Genomic DNA, 25,652 nt, shown 5'->3' with positions numbered 1-25,652 from the left:
TTTATCATAATTTCTTTTCATCCTTTTCCCTTCTGTTTTTCTGGGGTGCAATAGTTGTATCATACCCACCACCAAGAGGAAAATGTTAAAAAGAAATCAAAAAAACAATCCACAGCCACCAGTTCTGTAAAGACCAGAGAAGAACAGCCCTGATCAAACCAGTGTTAATGTCATGGTGATTTAGTGGTCTCCCTCCTGATCCCACTGCTGTTCAGAACCAAAGAACAGGAGCACTGAATATCTCCTGTATCTCCCAAAAAATGCATCTGAATGCACTTCTCACCTTGTTTCTGACTACTTTGGTTTGTTTCTCTTCCATAACCAATGCTGCAAGAATCCTGGGCATATGAAGCTATCCCAGAATACATTGCCAGTAAAGGAAGCAAGGAAAATCCTCTGCAGGATAAAGAATTCACTTCCAGAGTCAAACTGCACTATGCAGTGAGCAAAATTAAATACTTGGAGAAGCACAAAACACCTGATTAAAGGTGAAGTTTGTCCCTGGCTGCTTTTGCCCTGCATAGAAGGCAAGGAGCTTGTCAAACCATCCACCTGCTCCTCTGCCAAAGGAAACCAGAGCAGTGAGAACTCCCAAACTCCACCACAAGGAGCCTCATCAGGTACTTTCACTTACACATCAACATGTAAAATACATATTGATTTTATTTATATGTACAGAAAAGTTCATTTGGAAGGGACCCATGACAATCTTCTAGTCCAACTGTCTGACTGCTTCAGGGCTGCCCAGTAGTACTAAAAATATGTATTTTTCTTTTATTTTTTTTTTTCTTTATTCTTTTATATATTAACACCACACGGGGACAGCACAGGCTCTCAATGCCCTGTGTCTGGCACTGATCCTCAGGAGACACTTTAGGAAGTGGTGTAGAAGCACACAAATAGTGCCAGTGGTTTGGGGTTGTTCTGAGCAGCCCAGCAGCCACAAGAGCCTCGGGTACATATCACCAGTCCCTAATCCTTTTTAACTCATTTCTTCTTTTCATGCTCATAACAGCTCTGGGAAAGCTTTTGCCAATTAAAGCCCTTCCTTTTATTTTAGAGAAGCTGCCTGGATGCCTGCTCCCTGCTCCTGCCTCAGCATGGGATCACCAGCTCTCACCACCTGACTCTCCACAACCCTGCACTCTGGAACATTCAGCTGAGCTAAAGCTCCTTGGGAAGAGGACAAATTGACCCATTGTAGCCCCTCAGCCCTCACTACTGCAGGACACTGGCTCAGGCTCTGTATTGCACCAGTCCCAGCCGTGTTCAAAGCCTGTGAGCGCCTCTGATTTTCTCTGGCTGCAGGTTCCCCTGCTCTGAGCCAGTCCCCACGACATTCTTCTACTGCATCAAGGAAAGGCATTACATTTTATTACTTTTTTTAAAGCAGTTGGACAGGGCTGCTCAGAGTCATTCAGCAGGATCTATAGGTATCACTCACTTTCAAATCGTACAAGAATGATTTTCAGGCATCAAAAGCTGAATAGCAGAACTGAAGGTGGTCAGGGGTGCAGAATAAGGGCTAAAAGAGCCATATAAAAAGGAATTATAAAATAGGTACTAAACCAATTTGTAATTATCACAGAATGGTTTGGGTTGGAAGGGACCTTAAAGCTGATCTAGTTCTGACCCCCTGCCATGGGCAGGGATACCTTCCACTACAGCAGGCTGCATTTCTATTAAAAAACTGATCACCTCTCTCCCTCTTTTCCAATGCTAACAGTTCAGTCAGCATGTTCAAGTGAGCCATATTCCTGGATGCAACTGAACAGAAATAAATCTTATGCCCTTCACAGCCAAATTTGTATTAAACACAGAAACAGCATTTGTTCCTCAGCACTGGACAGTGCCATTAAAAAGATGATAGTCTAACTGGTTAAATGCCAATATTTCAAGGAAGAGAAGGAGAAATATGCTGACAACATCCTAAACTTATGAAAATAAAATTTTAAAAAGGGGAAATTCTCAGAAATAAAATGCTGGATGCAACCAGCTGGCAGGACAAGGTGCTCCCTGCTGCAAAACCAGTAACAGATCTCAAAACCTGTGTGCTTGCAGCACGACAGGACACGCTGGGATCTGCCTCCCAAACTCCAGCACCCAAGGAAAGAAGGAAGGGACATCTCAGGGAGCAGGCAGTGCCCAAGCAGATGGCTGGGCACTCATCCAAACAGACATGGGAGCAGCCAAGGAAAGAAGGAGATGATGGGGATTTGGGTACTGTGGAAAATTTGGGCACACAGGTCTCCAGGATCCTGGTGTGGGACCTGGGGCATTACAGGTGGTGAGCCAGGCCTGCTGCTGGAATTTATTGCCTAGAAACTACCTGCTCAGCCACAATACCACCTCTACACCAAATTCTGAGGACCTCTTTAGGATGGCAAATAATTTCTACTCTGAAAAGAAAAATAACCAAAGTTTGGCTCAAAATTTTGTTTCTGCAGAAGCTGTGAAGAGCCAGACCCAGCACCAGCCTCACAATCAGAGCTGAGAAGCCTCTTTAATAAGGTGTAAAAGCATTTTTTATAACTAAGCATGGCCAGCCTCAACTTCTTGCTGAGCAATGTGTTTTAAAGCTTTCTGCATCAAGTCATAGAGTTACAGAATTGTTAAGACTGGGAAAGGCCTTTAAGATCAAGTCCAATTGTTCCCCCAGCACTGCCAAGTCCACCACTAAATCATGTCCCCAAAAGCCACATTTACACATTTGTTAAACCCTTTCAGGGGTGGTGACTCCACTATGGTCCTGGGCAGTCTGTGCCAGGGCTGAACAACCCTTTCAGTGAAGAATTTTTTGCTAATATCCAACTGAAACACTGGAAAGCCTCTAGCTGAGCTTGGAGAGCAGGAGGAGGATGAACAGGCAGCCAGCTATGAGGTCTTGGAGAGGCAGGGGAAAAAGATACAGGAGAAGCCTTCAGATGAGCCCTGGGTGGCAAACAAAATCCAGACTTAAACGAGGTGAAACTCTTGTTCTCTTTACCCTGAACAAAAGGGCATCAGCCCGCAGCACTGCCCTTACCAAGGTGTGGCGCTTCATGTGCTCCCGGCGGGTGAACTTCTTCCCACAGATCTCGCAGGGATAGGGCCTCTCTCCCGTGTGGGACCGCATGTGTCTCTTCAGGATGCACTGGTGCATGGCAGAAAAGCTGCAGTACGGGCACTTGAACTTCTTCCTGATGACTGTGAACTCGTTGACTGCAAGAGAGAAAGCAGAACACACAGATTAATCTCAGAATGTCTCAAAAAAGTCATCTCATTGACTATTTCACTATTCAATTAGTGAAATCACACTCTGACCCCTTAACCATCTACGGGTTTTTAATTCTTACACTGTGCATGACCTGCATCCCCAGCACGCTCCTCCCCAGCCACCTGCTTCCAACACATCCATGGATTTCCAACAGCTGATTCCTGACTCTGATTCAAGATCCCTCATGCCTGCATTCAGCTTAAATCACTCAAAACCAATATTTTCAGCTTCTGTATTTAAAAATACTCACAGAACATTGTTTGCAGCTATAGTTTTATTGAAAACTATTTTTGCACCAAATAGCCACATATTTAGTTCTGGTATCTACAAAAGGAAACACCTCAAAAACAGCAGCATGGTCAGAAAAATAAGTGTATTGCAGCATTAACATTTTCACAGTCCTGTAAAATATAGGCACCCACAGTACATCTATTTAATGCACAAATACCAGCTTCAATATGAGCATCATCCTTTGTCTAAACGACAATATTTTATAGAGCAGCATTAAGTGTAGCAGCATTAAGGTCCTAAGAAATCATCTTTAATATGATCATCAAAGTGATAAACAGCAGCACCATGGGTAAAGAGCTACTGGACACAGCACCAAGAAATGGAGAAGGAAATAGAAACAGTGACACAGTAAAAATCTGTGTACTTAATGCCACTAAAATATTTATGGAAATGTGTGTTTTTAAAATCAACACAATAATGCTTGGGAAAAAAATCTTTGGTATTGTCATCTCAAGTAACTTATTTCACTGAGGTTTTTAAGGGAAACAGGCTCCTACATCCCTGAGAGTGAAGGAAAAGCACTAGTGATGCCTGATGGAGCTGCTTTGGATTAACTCTGTAACCTGTCATCTAGTTAATAATCACTGAAATACTACATTCTTTGGGTTACTAGAAAGAATTCACAAACTTCAGGAGAATTATTGTCCACTAAATCCTCTTTATACTTAAGGTTATAAATAGCAAAGTGCAATTTAACTGTCAGACTCACACCTCCCGTCAGCTTCCCATGCCATTTCCTAACAGTAAAATCCTGCTTCTAACACCTGTTCTGCACAAACCCAATAAAGCTCTGCCCTGTTATACCTTTCAGTTCTAACAATTTAAAAAACCTAGTCTTGATCCTGAAGGGAAGCACTGGAAATTCCCAGTGCTGAAGTCAGGAAGCATTCTGATGCATAGGCCAAGGAAAATACTACTAAAACCTTGATTAGAGACAGTGTTTACCTGCCTACAGAAAAAGAATTCCATGTTGAATTAAATTCCAAAATACAAGAAAAATGAGCAAACATGAAACCTCATTAACTATTATTATGTAATGAAACCTTTTGAAGTTTGCTGAAATTGCTTTTGCTGGCATCTTTCTTTCCCAAGTCAGATCCTTCCCTGCATGTCCCAAATTTCCAGATAAGATTCATTGGGTTACAACTTTGTTTTCTGTCTCACCTTTCTCTTTTCTCACTTGCTGATTATTTAAGAGTAAAATAAATAATGAGGCAATTACTCTGACATCTGTCACAAGGGAAGCTGACACTAAAAGCTACACACACTCACAGACAGCCAAGATCTCTGATACCCAAGATCTCAACGGGAACAAGAGTGGAAAAAATGAACCTGACTTTGCAAAAACCATAACATTTAAACACAAATGATTAAAGTGTACTGCAGTGATTACACAGGAACTTATCCTCAATTCTTACTGCAGCCTGCTCAAATGAAGAGGCAAGCAGGCAAACTCTGGCCTCCCAGCCCCGGCATGGCATGGAGCCGTCTCCCTGAAGCTCTGACTCCCAGCAGGAACAGGTGGAGCAGAGCTGCACCAGAATACACCTGATCCTTCTCCACAAGCCCACGGGCAGCAGGACCTGATGGGCTCTCTCATTCACCTTTCCACAGGAAAGGGCTGGGGAACAAGCTCCTCACTGAGTCCACAGGGTGCACAACTATGTCTCATTTTTTGTCTCCCTGAGATGCAACAGTATCATGAGAAAGAACTTCCCTAAAGAACTCTAGAGAACATTTGTAGAAGTTAGCTTTTTTTCTCCTCAGCTGTCTCTCACACTGAGGAAAGAAACCCCACATGCTGACAAGCTGTGCTGCACACAGAGCAGCTGGGAAGCACTGCTCTTAATTATGCTACTTTCATTTCACAGTTACCATAATCTGGTTTTGTATGTAAATATATAGCAAGAGACACAGAAATATTTAATCTTTTTAAAAAATAAGTGAATTTCATAGAATGAAACAGGAATTACAGATTTCTACCCACCAGGAACAGCCATTACTGATTCTGTATGCACACCCCAAGTTACAATTAAATCTATGTAAAGCCTCCTTCCTCTGCTTCAACACCACCACACTGAGCCTGGCTAACTTAATTACAGTATATAAACCAAATGAGTCACAAAAATGTACAAAATCCCTGAAAACCACAGCCATACTCCAGGATGTTTTTTAAAAAAAGTCCTGAAAGTACTGAAATATAGTATCAGTAAAAGATGCAAGCCTTGCAACAACGTTCAAGCCCAAATAACATACTCTACTGGACATGTGAACAAGCAGTATGTTTTTCTCCTTTGAAAGTCATAGAAAACCACTTTACAAACAGCAACCCAGTGCTTCCACAGCTCCTAAGTTCACAGTGAAAACCCTTGGAATGCCCAAATGGTCTAATGGACAGAGCACTAGAGCAGAACTCAGAATTGAATTCTATTATTAATTCTATTGCTAGCACTTTCAACAACCTGAGGGATGTTATTTTCCTGAGGAATTGGAGGAAGACATCACCATTTCTTTTATAAAGCACTTTGAGATCTACCGATAAAGCAGTTGAAGGTAGTGTCAGAACACAGAATGAGCACTCCAATAAAACAGCCAAAGTGCTTGTTTTATGGACCCACAAAAGTTATCTTTGCACAAAAATTGCCCAAAGGCTGCAGTGACACAGCATCTGAAACCAGCACAGCATCAACTGATCACCTTTGGGGAGTTACTCTATGAAACGACACCTGTGGAACATTTATTTGCAGCACGAGAACCATGGCACAATTTGCTTTTCCTAGTTCAAGGAAGTGTCTCATATACAACAACAGCAGCTACACATCCTCAGGATCCTCGCTTGGTCCTACACTGTCCAAAAGCTCCAGCCCAGCCAGGTGGGCAGAGCTCAGGTAACACATTTTCACGTGGCTACTGAGGTTCTTCTGGGTGCCGAAGCCCTTCCCACAGCAGAGACAGACAAAGGTGCGCTCGCTGGAGTGCACGGACAGAAGGTGCCGGTTTAAGTCTGTCTTGTCACGGAACAGCTTGGCACAGTTAGGACACTGCATCTTCTTACAGTGGAAGTGGACGGTCTTCTCGTGCCGATCCATGTTGGATTTCAGGGTGAAGCTGGCGGGGCACTTGGAGCACTGGAAGCGGCCGAGCTGGCCGGCAGCAACGCCGTCGGCGAGGCCGGGCCGGGAGCAGTCGAGCACGTCGAGCGGGAGGAGCATGGAGAAGGTGTGCTCGTGGATGTGCTCCTTCAGCTCCTCAGCACACTGGAACACCCTCCTGCAGAAGCCACAGGTCAGCCTCTTGGCCAGGGCTGAATCCAGGAATGCCCCATCGGCGGCGACATCCGTGTCTTCAGATCTCGGGAAACTCGAATCTGAAACGGAACCGCGGGTACACACGCACGGATCAGCTTCTTCTGGTATGAAATAACTACAGCTTAAAGATGTATTTTTCTCTCTGCTTACCTGAGTCAGAATTATCAAACTGCCAAAGTGCCAGAAATCCATCGTAGGTGGCCTGCAAAGGAAAAGCACAGGGAAGTTAAGGCAGGCATTTCCAAGAGCCTGTCCTGCAGGCAGAGCTCTGCCTCCCATCGCTGTCCCTGCCCTCATCCCTGCTCTAAAGGAGGCTCTGCCGTTTGACCTGGCAACTCAAAGTGTCTTCACAAAGCTGTCACTGCCAGAGCAGTGAACTGCACCTTTATCTTGCTTCTAAGCACCTTATCATTTGGTGTTTTGAAGACAGTAATCAACATCCCTGTTTAAGTCCTGGATAACTACTCAGTTCCCAGTCTCACTAAGCACCCGGAGCTCCCACTCAGGCCAGTGGGAAATGCTGGACAGAATATTTTTAGTTGATACAACAGAACTGGAAAATTCTCCCTTAGCCTTCCTCAGGTACTTTTCCTTTCCACACAGAATAGCCTGTAGAACACAAACACATTCTGCACAGCTCCCTTTCAGCAATGCCCTCTGGCACTGCTGATCCAAATTCTAAATAAAAGCTGATTTTATCTTTTTTTTTTTATAAATCCTTTGCGATATGCCAGCGTGTGGCAGATGGCAGCCCTGTGTGAGGCAGAGGCGTGCTGCAGCCTCGGCAGGTCTGTGCAGACCAGCTCACTTTGCTCTATGGGGACTGCAAAGCAAAACCTGTGTTTTCCACCCATTTGTTTAATAGAGTATCACTCAAAAATATTAAGAATAGGAAATTCTGCAGAAAGCTATGGGTTTTAGGTCAAACTTCTGACTTCTGTAATAGAAAGAGCCAGCCCATTTCTGTCTGAATTTAGACAGTTAAAAGAAACCCAAATGCCCAACAGCAGAAGTGAGCAATGGGTAGTTGAGGTCTCATGCCATTATTACATGGTAGTGTGCAATGTTGTGCAAATGAAGGGATTTACAATAAAAGGGACATTTATATTTAAAAAACCCCAGAGGTTTTTGAACAGAAGTTCTGTTGAGGTAAGGCAGAAAGACCAAAATTGGGACAGCACTAGTCCTGACCCTCAACAGACTTCTAGTTTTAAAATAACCTGTATTTTTTTTTTAAAGCACACAGATTAAAGTATAAGGTATTAGATCTTTTAAAATACTCCTAACTGGGGAGGATTTGATCAAACAAACACCTATGCATTTCAAATTCTTTGTATTTCCCCCTCCCCCCTGATCTTACCTGGGTTGAGGAAGGCACCTCTCCTTTTATCCCAGCTTCTGGTGACATTTCACCAGAAGAGCAGATCCTGGGGGGGCTCTGAGTGGCAAGGTGTGCTGAAGGCAGCAGGGGAGATGGTGCTTCCACTTTGCCATCACTTTCACCCCTTGAACGATTCGAGTTGGTGCCAGGCCCTGGGGAACACAGGAAACGAATCTCACCCACGTGAACCAGCACCAGCTGGTGGCTTTAAAAACGGCCTCGCAAAGGCAGCCCCAGCACTCGCAGCTCATCTTCTGTCAGTGGGAGGGAATGCAGCAGGACAGGGATGCCAGGCTTTTGGTCTTTCTGGTTGATGGGTTGTTTTTGTTTTTTTTAAAACCAGCCTCCCCACCCAAATGTCTGTGTGTACTGGAGGGACATCGCAGGGCTCGGTCACTACAGAGTCCGTTGGGAGAGAGAAGCACAGTGCAGCACAAATATCCACATTTTTCTTGGAGAAGCACCATTTTGAACACATACACTTCCACCTTTAAGGAATGTACATGCAAACTTCATTGCACTAACTTTCTTGATAGTTTATGTCACAGGTTCAGATCCTAAGATCTGTGGTTTATTTAATATTGGACTGTCAGTACTTGATCTCAAAGTGCTTTACAAAAGATGGAAAAAAGGATTCCTGTCACTCTATATTTAGCAAGGATGGAGGTTTAAATATTTGTACAAAACTGTTCAATTACACCTGACAGTCATTACAGTCTAAAAATCTCCCATAATTCAAAAGGAAAACATGCTGTGTCCGGCCCTCGCCTACACTGTAACAACAGCCAAATGGAAAACAATATTCCAGAAACTGTCCTGAGGATCAATGACAAAGCTAAATACACATAAAGACTGTGTCATCAATATCACTGTACATTATAAATTATTATACAAACTTTAGCAGATGCCTTGACTGAATATTGGAATGACATGCTGAGCAGGTTGTTCTTTTTGAAACACAAGGAGACAAACCCAGAAGCAAATATGGCATAAAATAAACAAATTCATATTTAAAGCACTCTATGCCCTAAAGGCTTTTTCATTTCCAGCAAAAAAGAGTCTGGAAACCTTCAGGGATATAAAAAAACCACTCTTTAATGCAGCTACAAATAACAAGTCACAGTTTACACTGTGTCCAAATACAAAGCTGTGATCTGGGTGACAACAAAGCACTCAAGTGAAACCACACCAAGGTCTCAAAATATGAACAATCCCAAACCTTACTTTTTTATTAGCTAGCAAAAGAAATTCTGCTCTTGTGCCACAAGCTGGATGTTTGATTTACTTTCCTCCACTTTGATGGCAGATCAATATCATTCCCGCCTTAGTTAATGCTATTTAGTTGGGATAACAGTGCTCCAAAGTTTCCTTCAGGTGCTGCTCATCTGTTGCTGTTGTCATTTTAAAGTAGGGCAACAAAATGCCAGAAATTCAAGATAGGAAAATTCAGGAGAAAAGAGGAATTTATCAGTATTTCCTGTTAGAAACTGTTACCAGGAATCCAGCTCTACAGGACCATAGCAGAATTCCTGCCCAGACATGTTACTTTTTTTCCACCCCTGAACACCCCAAACTGATTCAAACTGCCACAAAGACATCTCTGGGTTACACTTCTTTGAACTAACAGTATTTTAGTAAAGTAAAGATAAACCAGTGGGGCCTGGCTTGATGAACTCTTTATTAGCACCTTCCCAGAGTTTCACAGGTTCCAAAAAACCTCTGCACTTCTTAAAGCAAAAATTAATGCTAATGAACAAGCAAGGAAATAAAGCACAGAGAAGCTATAAACTATCACCCAAGGTGTACAAACACACAAAGATGTACAACACAACAAAGATGAGTTTTCAAACAATAATCAATATTTATTTGGTTTCAACAACTGCAAGTAACACAAGAAGAGAGAAACCCACATCAATGACCCACACTTTGTACACAAGAACACAGATTTATGTCCATTCTGACTTGTACCGTGAGAAACCTTTTTCCCTCCTCAACTTGTACTAAAATGAATTTTAACCAAAAGTATTTTAACTTCTAAATCAGGGATCAGAACCACTTTCCTTCAGTCAGCTCTGCACACAGAAAATGAAGCAGGGGCTTTGCAATATTTGTGTGAATACAGAATTCTTGTGACAGCTGGACAGTAAACTATTGTGGAAAAGAGAAAGACAAAGTTATTATACCTCATTTAAAATTGCATCCATTTCCCCTAAATCTTCTTTTACCATGTATGAAAATTCCACACCAAACTGAATACCTTTAACTTCTTCCTGAGAAAGTTGGCTACTGTGTAAAATGCATTTCTTAACATCCAGTGCAAGGATAAATTATTGGCTCCAATGAACCACTAACTAAAAATAACCTATTAGCTGGTTTGCCCAAAAGAAAAGGGCTCTGTGTACCATGTAATCACTTGGACTGGAAGCTTCATAGGAATTGCTTCTATAAACAGTTTCAGATGCAACAGAGTAAACAGGAAAAGCCAAACTTAGACATATAAAAAAGCCTTCAAATGTGCTATTCTGAAATGTGGAAGCTGCCCTTCAAGGGAGCCATCCCCCCTCCACAATCTGAAAGTTTTTTTTTTTTTTAATGAGAAAACAAGGATGTAAACTAACCACCTCATTTTGTGATGAGTATTAAAATTCTTGTTCTCTTGATTATACTTGGCAAAACCATCTCAAAACATTCGACTGAAGCCTTTGAGACTTCTGGCCGTGTGATGTAACCGTGCGGAACAATGCTACCAAAGTTCAGACTCATAAATGAAATAAGACACGTTATTAAACCAAGGAGCTCTGCAGAGCAGCTCTGCTGGAGTGGAAATCACAGAACAACCACCTGCTTTTAGAGACAAACCAGGGAAACATGGCAACACCAGGAAAACTCTTGTGATGTCTTATCTGAAAGGCACCCCCAGCAACACCCCAGGCATGTTCAGTAACCAACAGTTCCCTGACAGTCTTGGTGTAACCATGAGTAATTCACACATTTTTTTTCTGCAAATCCTGCATGTTCCAGGTTTCTGACAAGCATATGAACAACGTCAATCTTGATCACACATCATGAACATCAAACTCTCAGAGCCCTTCAGCTGCAGGTTATCTGGCAACTGTGCTGTCCAAATGGCAAGATACTTAAGTTTTCCCTTCTGATTTTAAACGAGTTTGAACTGGTTAACTTCAGAAATTCACCATAGTGACACAACACCCCTACCACACACACATTCTGGGCTTCATTTTCCACCAGCAGAATGTCAAGTTCATACCTCATATGATCATATAATGAATTAGTTAAAAAGAACACGGGGTAAAATGAAAACCTTGGGATATCCTCTAACTTCTAAAGCAGGAAGAATTGTGTGGAAGAGCAAGTGAAAACTTTTAATGTGTGCAGTAATCTGGAGAGTAATATCCCCTTTAGAAATGGCTCATCCAAATTTTAAACATGTTTAACACCCTCTTTGCATCTGTCCACCTTAATTAAGTCTTTCTTTCTCCATAAAAAAACCCACAACAAAACCTGAATACTGCTCCTTGAGGCAGTTATGTACTGCAGTGCTTTGTAAGAGGAGACAATCCAGTGATACCAGCCAAGATTAAAAAACACTTCACTTCTTTGAAGTCAAGAGAGACTGATCAGTTATAATCCCTGAAATTAGTGCATTTCTTTTCAAATCAAGACAGATGAAAACCGCTGGGTTTGGTTGTCTTGTTAAATTCAATCTTTTTCACTGTGCTCCTACCTACTCCCTGCTCCTTTTTATTTTTTTTTAATATAACCCAGGACTTAAAATGACTCAACATCCTCAAATTGTTTTTGAAGAAGAATGTCAAAAACACCTACAAAGCCAGCACCAACCTAGCCTGTGCTTTTACATCTCCACAATCTTCCTACCACTTGCTTCACTGTCATTTTATACACTGAAGATTCTCATCAAACTTGACGTCCTGTTGTATTCAGTAATGACCACTTAAAAGGGAATCGTATATCACAAGATCTTTTTCAAGTGATTAAAATAAATTGATACCTGTGAATCGGAATAAGATGAAAGAAAAATATGTCTCTTAACTCCTGGCTTCTATAAAAACCCTCTTACCAGGCCACAGCCACATCCCTGAGTGCTGTGAGAGCTCCAGACCAAGCAGGAAATCTTCCTTTTGACTTGGGCATTTCACTTTGCTTCCATAAAGAAGAGAGAATTGAAGCTCAACTGAATGAATGAAATCCATGTAATAGTGAGAAGACTGGAAAATGACCTGAAATACATGCTGGACAGGACCTCCTGGGCCATGGCAGCCCTCAGTAAACTATGAACTACTCCCTTTTCTAAATGTATCAAGATTTATTTTAAACCCAGCTGGTCTCCTGCCTGCACCATGCCCATCCTCAGACGCTGCTTCTTAGGTGGTTGGGCAATCTCTAATTTTTAACCTGGATTTATGACTGCTTCATACACATTTATCTTTATGTCAAGTGGTGCTTCAGTTTTTAAGTAAAACCTAAAATCCTTCAAGCAAGGAGAAGGATGATGGGTAGAGGGCAGCCCTGTCATTATTCCAATTTATCAAGACAGAAGATGAAATTGCTGATTTCTCCTGTCAGGAGCCACAGATCCGAGCCCGTGGTGCATCCATCACCCACGGTCACACATCGATCCAGGCTCCCAGCCATCCCTGTGCCAGCTCAGGGCACTCTGCACCCAAACCCTGCCACTGCACTGAGCCACATCTGTGCTGTTCCACTGCAGCTGAGGGATTTTCAGCCCTGGAGCCCAATCTGAACCATCTAAATCTGATTGAACTGGAGATTCCTCCAGAAGTGAGTCACTGCAAAATAAACCAGAACGCTGCACCAGCCATTTCCCACAAACATTAAAGCTACAGAATAAGGTACAGAAACTTCAAGGTTTTTGTATTTTTTAAAAAAACAATCCTATTATTCAGACATGAGAAGTGAAAAGAGACACTAAGTCTGATACTTCATTGTGCAATTATTTCCCTTTGTCACACAACTCGAGGGACCACTGGATGGGGCTTGGAGCACCCTGGTGGAGTGGAAAGTGTCCCTGCCCATGGCAAGGGGTTGGAAAAAGATGATCTTCCAAGTCCCTTCCAACCCAAAGAATTCTGGGATTCTGTGATTCATTCTCTAATTCTATGACCATTAAAGTTATTTATCTTTTCCCATTGAGGAAATGAAAAGAAAATAGAACAATAGATATAACTAAGTGAACTTTTCATTCTATTTACTTGGTCACTTTCCTCAGCATAAATAAACTTTTTCTTCTGGAAATTAACATGTAGTACTCAGGAAACTGTTGCTTGCTCTATTCTATTTCACAAATGATGTATCTTCTCAGAGTATTATTTAAATACAACATCAATAATTTCTTTCTTTATGCACTAGAGAATCAGGTTGCAATGAAGAAAACACAAAAATATGATAAAAAATCAGCTGTCCACACCTAATGGCTCACATCAGCTGTCTCCAATAGATCACCAGTAGAAAAACATTCATTTCCAGGTGCAAGCATAACAAAATCAATAGCTGCTCACTGCTTACAGGTCTAAAATTAAACTGCAAGAAGTAAAGGACATGCGATCTACAATACCCCGATTTTTTCCACAGATACAGGAGCAACATCTAAACTGCTCAACATCAATCAAGTTTGTATTCAAAACCTTTCCCATAATGACTCGAACACTTTGTATTTTGTTTGTAAGTACTACTGTGGATATGAGCAAAACAGAAATTTGAGGGCAAGCGCTACAGGCTGAATATTTTCTTCTACGACTTCAGCAGTTAACATTAAATAAAGTTGGATCAATGCCAGACAAAAGTTTCCAAACTTTATGGAAAGTGGGATTAAGCAGGACTTAAGCCTGGATAACACACCAGCAGCAACAAACGAGGCAGTGACCTGTATTTTCTTCTCACTAAAGATTTCCCCTGAAGTATCACTAAAAAAAAAAAAAAAAAAAAAGTAGAAAAGTAGAAGAAGGCCAACTTACGGGAGAGCGAGTGCGTGCCTTTGGGGAGGTACTCGAAGAGCAGCGAGCTGTCCTCGCCCAGCATGTCGGCTTTCAGCGACAGCAAGCTGTTCTTGCTCATCAGAGCTGCGCGCAGGTTGGCCACCGTGGCGGCCTGGAGCGCGTCCTCCTTGTCCGGGGTCAGGGGCTGGTGGATGTAGCTGGACTCCCCTGGCAGCAGCGATTCCTCCACGGTGCCGTAGGGGTCCGGCCGCTCCACCCTGTCCGAGCTGCTGGGCTCCGGCCCGGCCGCATCAGCGCCTGCGGGAGGGAGGATGCTGTCAGAGACACGGGGAAACTACCGGGACCTGCCTCGCTGGGGATCTGGGGAACACAACCAGCGATGCAGCGACACTTGGTTTGGCTTCGCTTTTCAGCTGGGAGCGCTGCTCTCAGCCCCCTTTTCCTGGCTCTGTTTTTCCAGCCCGTTCCCTCCTGCCCCAGCAGCCGGGCTTCAGCTCAGTACCGCCCGCTATGAAGGCAGGGCAGAGGGAGGGGATGTGTATTTTACCCACAACCTGGATAAGACTATTTATATATCTGAAACTAAGATTTCAGGATAGTTTGCTAGTACTGAAAATTACATTCAAAGGTTGAAGTTCTGTTTTGTCCCTAATTCTTCACTGCAGTAGCCCGAATTGCCACCCTTGTTTCTTCACTGTGTTGAAGGTTTTGAGAAGCCCAGTAATAAACGGTCTCTAAAAGTGGGGTGCTGAATATAAATCCCTTGGGGTCATTTCTCTAAAAACTACACAGTAACCAGTGGTTCCCAGCATATATCAAGGGTGGTTTTTTTATACAGAAGTGTTACAGTTTAAAAAAAAGATACCAATCAGCCACTTTACAACATGTAACTACAAAGAAACTGTATAAAAATATAACATATTTGTAACAAATATATCAATTACTGAACCCAAACAAAATCAAAAAAATCTTGGTAAGTTTAACTCATTTCTGCAAAAACAGCTTATTTTTGGGGAAGTCTAATTGAAGAGCCTCCTTTGTTTGAACTTTGACTCCTCTTATCAGATTAAATAATTTATGTATTTTTATGTAAAGGAAAATGACTCTCAGACTCCTCTCTATTCTTCACATGAAACAACAAAAATTACACACAAAAAGGGCTGTTAGCCCATTTTAAAAGTGCCTAAAACAAATTGCAATTACCTACTCCACAATCTGCAGCAGCAAACACAGCTGACGCACTCAAAGCCCAGCTGAGCACCTGGCAAACGGAGCTGAAGCTTTCCCAACAAACTTATGCCTTTGTGGCATTTCTCCTATCAATGTAGAGGGGAAAAAAACCATATCCAAAGAGAAGACACAGATAATGAGCTATCAGATGGAGAAAGAAGCTGTTTTGCAGATCCTGAATATTTTATTGCCTCCTAGTTTAAAAAAGATTTAAATCTACTTAATGCAAGAGGGAACTGTTAGAGCTCAAACCAGTGGTAGGACACTTACAAAATTAATACCTGCTGCTTTCACAAATTCACTTTGTGCTCTTCAGGACAAGGAATTCAGGTGTTGTCCACACACAGCACTGCAATAAACTCACTCCTGTACAGAAGAAGGGAGGAGGCAGAGTCGGACAAACCAGCACTTGGTTTCTGCAGCTTCAAACCAGGGCAAGGCATTAATCTGCAGAGCCTTATTAAAAAATGCTAATGAGGACACTGGTACCGTGCCCACCTCCTGTAACCTGGAAAACAGCTGAAGGAAGATCATTATTTTTATCTCCATTTTACAGGTGGTGGCTGCCAGAGAAAGACGTGGGGACTCGCAGAAGGTGTCCAGCCTGCGGAGCCAGGAGCAGCCAGAGAATTTCCCAGTCCCAGCTCAGGGCATATCAGATTCCAAAACAAGTTCAGATTGGTTTTACTAAGCTGCACTGTTCTGCCAGTACATCCTACTGCTAAGTTGTTCCTTTAAAAAACAAACAGCCTCAAAGCAAACAATAAGGAAAAAGCAATCATAGGCAGAGTGCTTCCACACCCCAGAGATGTAGGGAATGCCCAAGGCTGGGGGCTACAAACACAGTAGGAAGCTCATAAATGTGAACTACCAGAGATGCTCTCTGTTTAAAACCAACCATTTTCCCTCCTCCATCTGTGTTTTGCTTGTACAATTTCATATTATCAGTTTTATTAAATCTTAGCCAAGCAGAAGAATTCAAATGCTTTGAATTGTTACGTATTTTGTCATCCCTCTGTTAGTGGCTCACAGGATATCCACTTTTCTAGATGATAATGAAGGTTTTTTAAAAACAAGCCAGCATGCCTACATAAAGGAAAATTACAAGACAGTAAAAACCAGCAGCTGTTACTAAAGGTGGTGAAAGAAGCAAATTAAACTTTGGCCCATTAAACTGGTAAGGTAACAGAGAACTTCTTCACATCAAAGCCACGATAATACCACTGTCCCACTGCCTACATGGGAAATCACAGAACATAACTCGGGCCAGAGAGTGTGTGTGCCCACAAAAGTGCATTCCCAAATAACCAGGCAGGCAGGGAATCACCTTGTGTTTTTTGCCCTCCTTTCTCAGAGCCTGTTACAGCTGCTGATTGACAGTTGCCAGAATTGGCTGCTGCCCGCTGCACATAAACACTAATTGCTAAAACACATGCAGATTAATTGTAACCACAACAAGACATTAAATGTTCCTCAAAAGCCAAGATTAGAGACAGACAGTGAAATAGATGCTTCAGAGCTTCCAGTATTTATAGCTGATGTAATCTAATCAAACACACATTATGGCAAAATAAATATCCACTTAGTCACATAAGTACTAAAATAGCCTCAGCACACCAAAACCCAAAAAATGCACCAAGTTCCTCTCCACAGCGCCTCCAAAACCACTTCTCTTTTCTCTAGAATGCAGCTCCTTTTAACAAGATTTAGCCAAAGAATTATATGAATCGAGAGCATCCGTCACTTCCCAGTAATCCAAACTGTTTACTACAGCTTCAGCCCCGCGTAAACCAGGCTTTAGTCAATGAGCTTCTATTCTGCAAGTATTCACTGCCACGGGCCCCAGAGCTCCATCCCAGCCCTCCAGAGCTCGTTTTTCACCCTGCTGGGACAGCCCCTGTGACTGCAGGGCTCCACGCGCAGGAAATCCCGAGCTAAACACGGGATTAATGCTGCTCGGAAAACTGAGCTCATTAGTCTCTTTAGCAAATCATTATTTTGCAGTTATTTATTACACCAGCCTACTTTCCAAAACACAGAAGCTTTAGAAAAGCTTTCTTAAGTTTGTTGACTTGGATGAATATTTTATTGTTGGCTTTTATTGTCAAATAAAACACAGAGCCTATTTTTTGACAATTTTGGCAACAGTACTTCTGTGCAATTCTGAAAACAACAGTAAAGTTCTTACCTACATATGAAGCACCACAAAACAGGGATACAAGGACTGTAAGCACCTTCTCACAGAGGTCACCCATCCCAGCTGAGCTCAAAACACACTTCATTCCCAGCCACACAGACCAGGCAGGCTTTAACAGATCCATGAAGAATAGATCATATTCACAAGAATAAACCTCACACCAGGACAACAGGAGCAGTACAATATTCCCAACACACACAGGGTGGCTACTGTGTGAGCTCTGGAAGTCCCATAAACCCAGCTCCTGTCACAAACCCAGGAATGGGAAAAACAAGTTGCACTAGTCACAAAAAAAATCAGCACTACAGACATCTGGCAGCCCCTTGGAAAGGGCTCTGGCACAAATCAAAGTAATGCAATGTACTAAAACCAAATGTTAATGTGATAATTTATTTTCAAAGATCTAGGTGAAAGCTGACAGTAAAAAGCATTAAACCCACTCCAAAAGCTGAACAAAACACACAAGCCATCCCAGAAACAGCAAGGAAAAACTCCATTTTAAAGACTCTGTTTACTACCTTAATTAATTACTTCAATACACAAACCATTTTTTTTCTCTTGTATTTCTTCTCCCTGTTTCTGTCATTTTTTCTCATTACAGCTTAAACTCAGCTGTTAACAAAGTACCTCCTCAGCGTCTGCTTCTCTCACACCACTTATTTCTTGTTTGTACTGTGTTTTAACCTTCTCAGTAAACCCCCAGTGGGGATTCCCAGACTCCCAATGCTATTATTCTCTTTCATAGTTCTTTTTTTTTTTTTTTTAATTATTTTTTCCCCTTTTAATCTTTTATTCCTGCTCTCTCACGTAGACAGTTGAACATCTAGAAATCAGTAGCTGAAGAACTAAACCCATGAGAAGAGAGAAAGGCGTGAATAAAAGCCATACAAGGTTACATCTGCTGCTGAAAAACTCAAAGCAGAAACAAGCTTTTTCCCCAAGAACTAAAAGCAACGTTTTGCAAGGTTGCTCTCTCTCAATATTGCTCTTTTCATTACAGTCTCGAGGTAAGAGGGAATCAAGAAATCTGTCACCTTCTCTTCAAAGCCCCGTTCAGTATGGCAGGAGCACAAAGCAGGGATGTTTGTCCCTTGGTGTCCCAAGTGTCCAGGGTTGTGTGACAGAGGTGACCCCCAGCAGCGAGGGGGAGCCAGCCACAGGCACAGGAGTCCTTCAAAGGAGAACAACAGAGCCTCACTTACCATTTACAGAGCTTTAGAACTGTTCCTGTGTGTTTCTCTGTCAACCTGGCAAATTTCAGGAATCTCTGAGGAGCCCTCCCAGCCCCTCCTCACCCCCAGCGGAATGCAGGGGTGTTTCAGGAGCCAGCACACCTTTCTGAACTGCAGGTCTCACCACTCAGCACCTGCAGTAAACTCTCTGCAAGTCCCACAACCTCCAAAGACAATGGCAATTCAAGCCAGCCACAAAAATCTCCCGAGCCTTTCCTGTAGCTTGCCCCACCTGCAGGATCCAATTTGGCAGAATTAGGGTGGAAAGGTGAACTGAAGGGAAGAGACCTCGGGGTACAGGAGTCCTGCTGTCAGCAAGGCAAGAACCTGGGAAAGTACAGACTGGAAAGAGGAGCAGCTGGACTTAATCTGAAGCAGTGTCACCATCAGACGGGAGAAGTCATCCTGACCTAGGGCAGCATTACTGCTCTGTCACCTGGAGTCATCTTTAAGAATTGTAGAATAAATTAGGTTGAAAGTGACTTCAGAGCTACTTTTAGAATTAGATTCCAGTGGCTTGTACAGCCCACTTGTGAATATCAGCAGGGAAGACAGAGTACAACTTTCCCAGGTCTTTCCTCCACCTTTTGACAACTTTGTGAATAATCTCCTTTCACTCTGTGAGAATTTCCCTTCCTGTAACTCTCCATTACCTCTCATCCTTCTCAACCCACATCTGAGAGGGGTCTGGCCCTGGATACCTACCCCCCTTCTCTTCTCCAAGTTTTTAAACCAAGCTGTCTCAGCCTCTCCTCACACACATCATCTTGATGGCCTCAGCTGCACTTGCTCAAGCTTGTCAAAGTCTTTCTTGGCCTGGAGATCCCCAAAGTGGATCCTGTACTCCAGATGCTCTTCCTAGGGCAGGCAGCCAGCCTTCCCTGGCTGCGGGGGCACGCAGACTCCTCTTCAGCTCCTTACTCAAGAGAAGACATTTTCTGCAAAGCTGCTTTCTCTTTCCTTGGCTGCCAACCCAAACTGCTGCACGGGGTTATCCTGTGCCACACACACACTTGTGTTGGTGGAATTCCTGCTGTGCCTGGCACAATCCAGCCAATCATCCCTCCCAGCCTGGTGCCATCCAACAACTCGCTGAGGGTTCACAACATCCCACCACACAAGTTGTTAATGAACAAAGTCAGCAGCATCAGGCCTGGAAGCAGCCTGGGATGGATGCAGGCATCACACTTCCTGGGCCAGATGTTTTGGATCTCCTGCACACAGCTGGATAATTCTTAGTGTGATGGAGAACATAATTTTTTTTTTCCTGTTTCCATCATGACAAGCAGAAAGGGAAAAGGTCCCAGCATCAGCAACTTCTCTCATCCCAAATTCCTGCACTCTCCCCTGCTACTCCCTCAGTGGCACCAAGACCACACGTATAGTCGTGATTGAACTTGAGACAGGAACTAATACGTTAAAAATAAAATGATTTATTAAAAAAAGATATATTTAAATGCAGATCAGTCCCCCTATCTGGTTCTCTACACGGTCACACAGAGATTTTCACCGGAACAACTGCAGGAGAACGTGGGGGTGCAATTAAGTACCAAAGGAAAGTGGGAGCCACTTAAACTCAGCTTTTGTTTCAGGTACACTGACAAAATGTGACCCAAAAAAACTCAGGTGAAATAAAAGACTTAATTTTCTGAGGTTCTTCAACCTATTTGGGTCAAGTATCTGCCTGACAGATTTTATCTAGAATTCCAGGGATGATGTTTCTTGCGTAAGTTTAGGAAGGTTTGGCTTGATCTCCTTCTGTACAAAAGACAATTAATTTTTAAACTCTCAGGGAAAAAAAAAAAAAGAAAAAATAGCTTTCATTTCATAGTGTGTTTTTGATTGGGAATTAAAAAAAAAAAAAAAGCACACAGGCTGGCAGAAAAATGACAATCTTTTACCAGCTGCTAAAAATATCCTTGAAGTTTGTATTTCAGTTCCCTCCTCCTTTCTAACAGAAATCTTCCAAAACTGTTTCACAACTCACTATTTGTTAAGCAAACTCCAGAGCTCTCACCCACTGCAGTATTTACATGGGGAAGTGATGCCATGAGCTATATTGGGTTTGATTTGCACTATTTTACAACCATAACAAGCAGACATGTGGATACAATAAATGTGCACAGCATTCAGAATCAGTTCCAATTTCTTAGAGCAGGAAACAATCAAGCAAACATAGATATTTAACCACAACACATATGATCCTTAAAAGCTGCCTTTATGTTGAAGGCTGTAAGATATCTTAAGTGAATCCTCATGGAATCAAAAACTTCGCCTCCTTCAGGCTGTGCTTTCCCACCCCTCTTCTTTCAGGTTGGAGCCCTACTACAGCTGTTCCACCACGACATTCAGGATTTGAGTTCTGAAAAACACAGTCCCACAGGAAAGTGCCAAATTCCAATGCTGCTCCTGTTTCTGGAGGGCTCAGGAAGAGCCCATGCCAGCTGAGGCTTCAATATAATTTTCCAGCCTACAGCCATAGGATGTTCACTGTCTGTGTTTTACCAACAGAAACATTCTCCTCACCAGCTCTAGAACACTATTGCTAAAATAAACCAGGCTTGTTCTACACAAATATGACCTGGTTTTATGTTGCTATTCCTGCAGCATATTCCTAAAGCACAAGTGTATCCCCATCTTTGTCTTCCTCAAAACAGTACAAATAACTCAAAAATTCCCTCCACTCCTCCAGGTACCTGGAAAAAAAGAATCGATTTTCATCTCTTTCCTGTAATATTTGCTTTTCTACCATTGAATCAAATTCTGCAGGCACTTTCCTGTGGTCAGCAAAAGGAGCTCCTGGCCCAAACCCTGCTGCTTGCTGCTGCTCCCCCACCTCCTGTTAGTGACCTCAACTCAACTGTTCCTTGAGCTACAGAGCAAGCCTGGCCAATTGCTAATCTTCCTAAAAAAAGATAGAACAAACCCAAAAAGAGAGAAATGGTTAAACTGGGTGAGTTAATTGTTTAAGAAACTATTCTAAAAAGGGATAATACAGTATCCTTTGCAGGAGGAGGAATGACTGGGCAGTGCAGAAATACCTTAAGCCACTCTTGTTTCTCCAAAATATGCAGAGAATTGTACAGTAACTTGAGACTATCACTTTAAAAGTGCTGCAAGCTTAACCTCTTTTTCCAAGTCTCTTAATTCAGGCAATAAAAGGAGTGACACTATTCCCTGCTGCTCCCTGGGACAGAGGCAGACACAAACATGAAGGGACAGAAATAAAACATTCAAGTACCACATTAAATATGAATATTAGCACTCGTGACAGAACGTTGAGTTATAAACTCTGAAAATCCTCAGAACAAATATTTACCTTTTGAAACAAGATAAACAAAATATTTACCTTTTTCAAGTGCCTTGGAAAACAAAAAGGAAAAAAAAAAAAGATAATAAAAAATAAATCAGAGACCAGTACAGAAAAGCTTGGGTTTGATTCCCAGGCACTGCATCTTAAGAATTAATTCCTACTATATTTTAATGCAAAAGCAGCACTGCAAATAAGAAAATTAAAGTCCTGAACAGGGCTGATTGCAAAGCAGGAACAGAATAACCAAAAAGGGGTAAAAAGGTTTTGAAAAGTTGAGATCTCCGTAAAGAAGAGCACAAGGAAGAAATCAAATAGTGAGAAGGGCACTTAGGAGAGGGGAAATGCCTCTGATCTCTGGAGTTAAAGCAGATTAACAGAATCAGAACTGCTACCACGGGGAGGAGGAAGAGGAGAAGGAGGAGGAGGGCTTGGGAGCCTGGGGAAAATGGAATGCAGGGTGGGGAAAGGAAACAGACACTGAGCATTGAGCTAAAGCTGGGTTAGGGTGGAACCATTTTAAAGCCAGGGTGTAGCCAGGGAGTAAAGTGTGTCTGGGTTTAAAGCGATGATTTGAGTTTCCAAACTTGAAAATAACCTGACCAAACCCTTCAATAACAGAAACTCCAAAGTTACTCCTGCAAAGGTTGTATCCTACTAACTCCATTAGCCTGTAGCCGTGGTGATAGAGAGAACCTGAATTATTCACTGAGCACCCTCTGCAAAATTCTCGATATGGACACAGATTTGTGGTGTTTGGGGTCGGGTTTGGATTTTTTTTCCTTTGGTTTTGCATTTTGAGGCAAGTCTCAGCAATCTCCACTCAGTGCACTGGTGCTTCAGGCACACCAAGGGTTCCAGAGAGGGTCCAGGAACCTGGGCAGCTCCTAAGCCCAAGGAATGCAGGCTAAGCCGATTTCGGGCTAAGAAAGAATTCAGGGGTGGCATAAGAGCACAGAGCTGTAACCCCTCCATGCCTGGCTGCACCACTGGGACCAGGGCATCAAAATATCTCCCCAGCAAAACCCCCTCAATTGCAGCAAAGATTTTAACACCTTGTACCATAATTGCAACGTCATGGCTGTAAAAGAAGGTGGAAAAACGCAGTAATGAACTTAATTTTCCAAGTGGCAGGCAATTTCTAGTTTACCATTACTTACCCTCAAAAATAATCCAACACCTTTCCAATAAACTGTTTTAATCCAAAACATCTATCCTGCTTAAAAAGTGATCTTTCCAAAATGAGATAAAAAATATAAATAAATAAATAAAAAAGGTCTAAGCAACAAACTAAACGTAGGAAATTATTAAAATTCGAGCCTGTGTTGGTTTTTAGTATATCAGACATTCACCTGACACCTGAAATTTTAGCCAGCCCAGTTTTTGGTCATGGCTGTAACCATTAAACAGCTGAAGTTTTCCCATTGTAAGCAGGACTCAAATCATGGCAGGTATACTGGAGATTCCCTCTTTTCAAAGTAAAATCTATTTAAAGAAAGAGTAACTGACTGTATTCCATCACAGTGACTTTTCTGGTTGCATTATTTCAATACTGCCTGCTTCCAAAACTTCTCTTAGCACGTCCTTCAATACATTTATTTTTGTCTTGTAGAACAGAGCAAAAATCTTTAGGAGTTCCTTAAACACCTGAATCCTGAGTACCATACTCCTCTTTCCCCTCCCCTTTCTCATTTTGCAAAATCTGGATTCCTCCAGTTGGACCAATATGCTTGCCAAATACCACAAAGGAAACAGGGGAATTTTCAGGGGAATTACTTATTTAGTAATGACTTGAAAATATGAATCAAGGGAAGATCTGAAGATTTACACTGATAAAGGGACAGAGTTACAGGAAGCCCAGTAGCTTCCTGAGAAAAAACCAACTTTGTTTCAAGAATAAAATCATCCTGTAATAAGGCAATCCACACATTCACCTGCCTGTACTCAGGTCCAGACACCTCACCTGCAGAAACTTCATTGAGTTCATCTGGAATGAGTTCCCCCTTGCCTGCCTCTGAAGCCTTTTGCAATGTAAGCTCCCTACGAGATCCAACTGTTCAGCATCTGTGCTCCCCCAACAGCTCCTGTAATCATAATTTGCTCTCTGGAAAGCAAGACAGAAAAAGGGATGGGAAATGTTGATGACACCAGCTGTCTCCAGGCTTCCCGGGGAGCTCAGCTCCCTGCAGCAGCCACTGCAGTCACACGTGTGGCATTGGAAAACCAGCCACTTCAACTTCTCCTCACCGGGAGGGAGGAAACTTGTGCATAATTAAAGATTTTGATGGGGAAAATGTTAAAGGAACTGTGAGCTCTGCAAAGTCAGAAGGACACAGTGAAATCCTGCCTGTCCTTCCCATGGGGATCACTAGTCTGGGCTTAGTCGAGTCCTGAAGCTCTTCTTAACAGAACACAGCAACTCTGCTACATGTATTAAAGGAATGAAAAGAGTTCCCAAACTGTAGTGCCTTTAGAAAGGGCTGCTCTGTTTTTAAAATAATTAGCTTCATTTCACAGTCAATTGGCACACAGAAATTCACTTGCAGCTTTTGGGTGCAAACACTCAGAAGATGTGTGGGAGTATTTCCTTGGAAATAAATTCCTGAATCATAACTACCATGCTTGAACTAACACATTAATAAAGCCGTCAATAAATTCTTCAAAACACACCCTTCAAGTGACAGAGTTTTCCATTACATGAAGAGGCAAAACCAGCAACACTTTGCTGGCTTAACAGTAGAGATATCCATTCTCTTTGGCAAGAGCCTTCCAAACACCACCTGATCTTGTACTCCACACACTCAGGATATGTAATGCCATAAAAATTTTATCCAGCAAGGTTAAAGGAACAGGAACTTCAGGCAAATAAAGGTGTTCAAGGCATAAGACTACTTCTGAATTTCATAAGCATCTTTGATATGAAGACTAAGAAAGAGCAAAATGTTTCTTTAGAAAACCTGTTCTTTTGGCAAGTCCATGGAGGAAATTCTTCTTTACTCAATCATGAAGAAAGTTATTATTTATAAAAGCCCATCCTTCAGTTTACTTTGGAGAACTGCTGCTTCAAGTTAATGTGTCTTGGTGAGGAAAACATATAGATGAATGTTTCCTACAAGGAATGACAGACTGACATCCTGAACAACCCAAACAGGATGATAAAGACAAAACCTAATGTGTTTGATGTTAAACAGACAGTCCAAATTAATAAATAGAAACTAGCGTGAAAAGATGGTGCTCATCAAGCTTTGTGCTTGACTGACACCAGCCTGAGAAACTGAGAGCTGGATCACAGTCCCAATCCAGCACCTCAGTTTTTCATTTGCATTCTTTTGCAAATCCTATTTGATCATTCTTTCTTGGATGAAAAAGACAATCTTCATGGCAGACATTAACATTCTCTTGCTATTTCCATTATGTTAGATTACTATTAGTAAGATTACTCCAGACACCC

At 42.3% G+C, this 25,652-nt stretch overlaps 1 protein-coding gene across 6 annotated transcripts in view; it reads right to left on the bottom strand.

Annotated features, from left to right (window-relative positions):
• The window catches only part of ZBTB46 (zinc finger and BTB domain containing 46), a 48,974-nt gene that overhangs the window by 3,315 nt on the left and 20,007 nt on the right, over nt 1-25,652 (bottom strand). For 5 of the 6 annotated variants that reach the window (XM_058850827.1, XM_058850831.1, XM_058850828.1 and 2 more), the window contains 5 exons: nt 14,251-14,529; nt 8,216-8,388; nt 7,006-7,057; nt 6,603-6,914; nt 3,026-3,201 (listed from right to left, as the gene is read on the bottom strand). In XM_058850827.1, coding sequence (XP_058706810.1) covers nt 3,026-3,201; nt 6,603-6,914; nt 7,006-7,057; nt 8,216-8,388; nt 14,251-14,529 — 992 coding nt within the window. The remainder of the gene's footprint in view (nt 1-3,025; nt 3,202-6,602; nt 6,915-7,005; nt 7,058-8,215; nt 8,389-14,250; nt 14,530-25,652) is intronic. The other variant, XM_058850832.1, reaches the window with a different exon arrangement.

The sequence above is a fragment of the Poecile atricapillus genome, chromosome 15 (genome assembly GCF_030490865.1).
Source record: "Poecile atricapillus isolate bPoeAtr1 chromosome 15, bPoeAtr1.hap1, whole genome shotgun sequence".
Classification (NCBI taxonomy): Eukaryota; Metazoa; Chordata; class Aves; order Passeriformes; family Paridae; genus Poecile; species Poecile atricapillus.
Note: the sequence above shows the minus strand (reverse complement) of the source record. Positions and strands in the feature narration are given on the sequence as shown.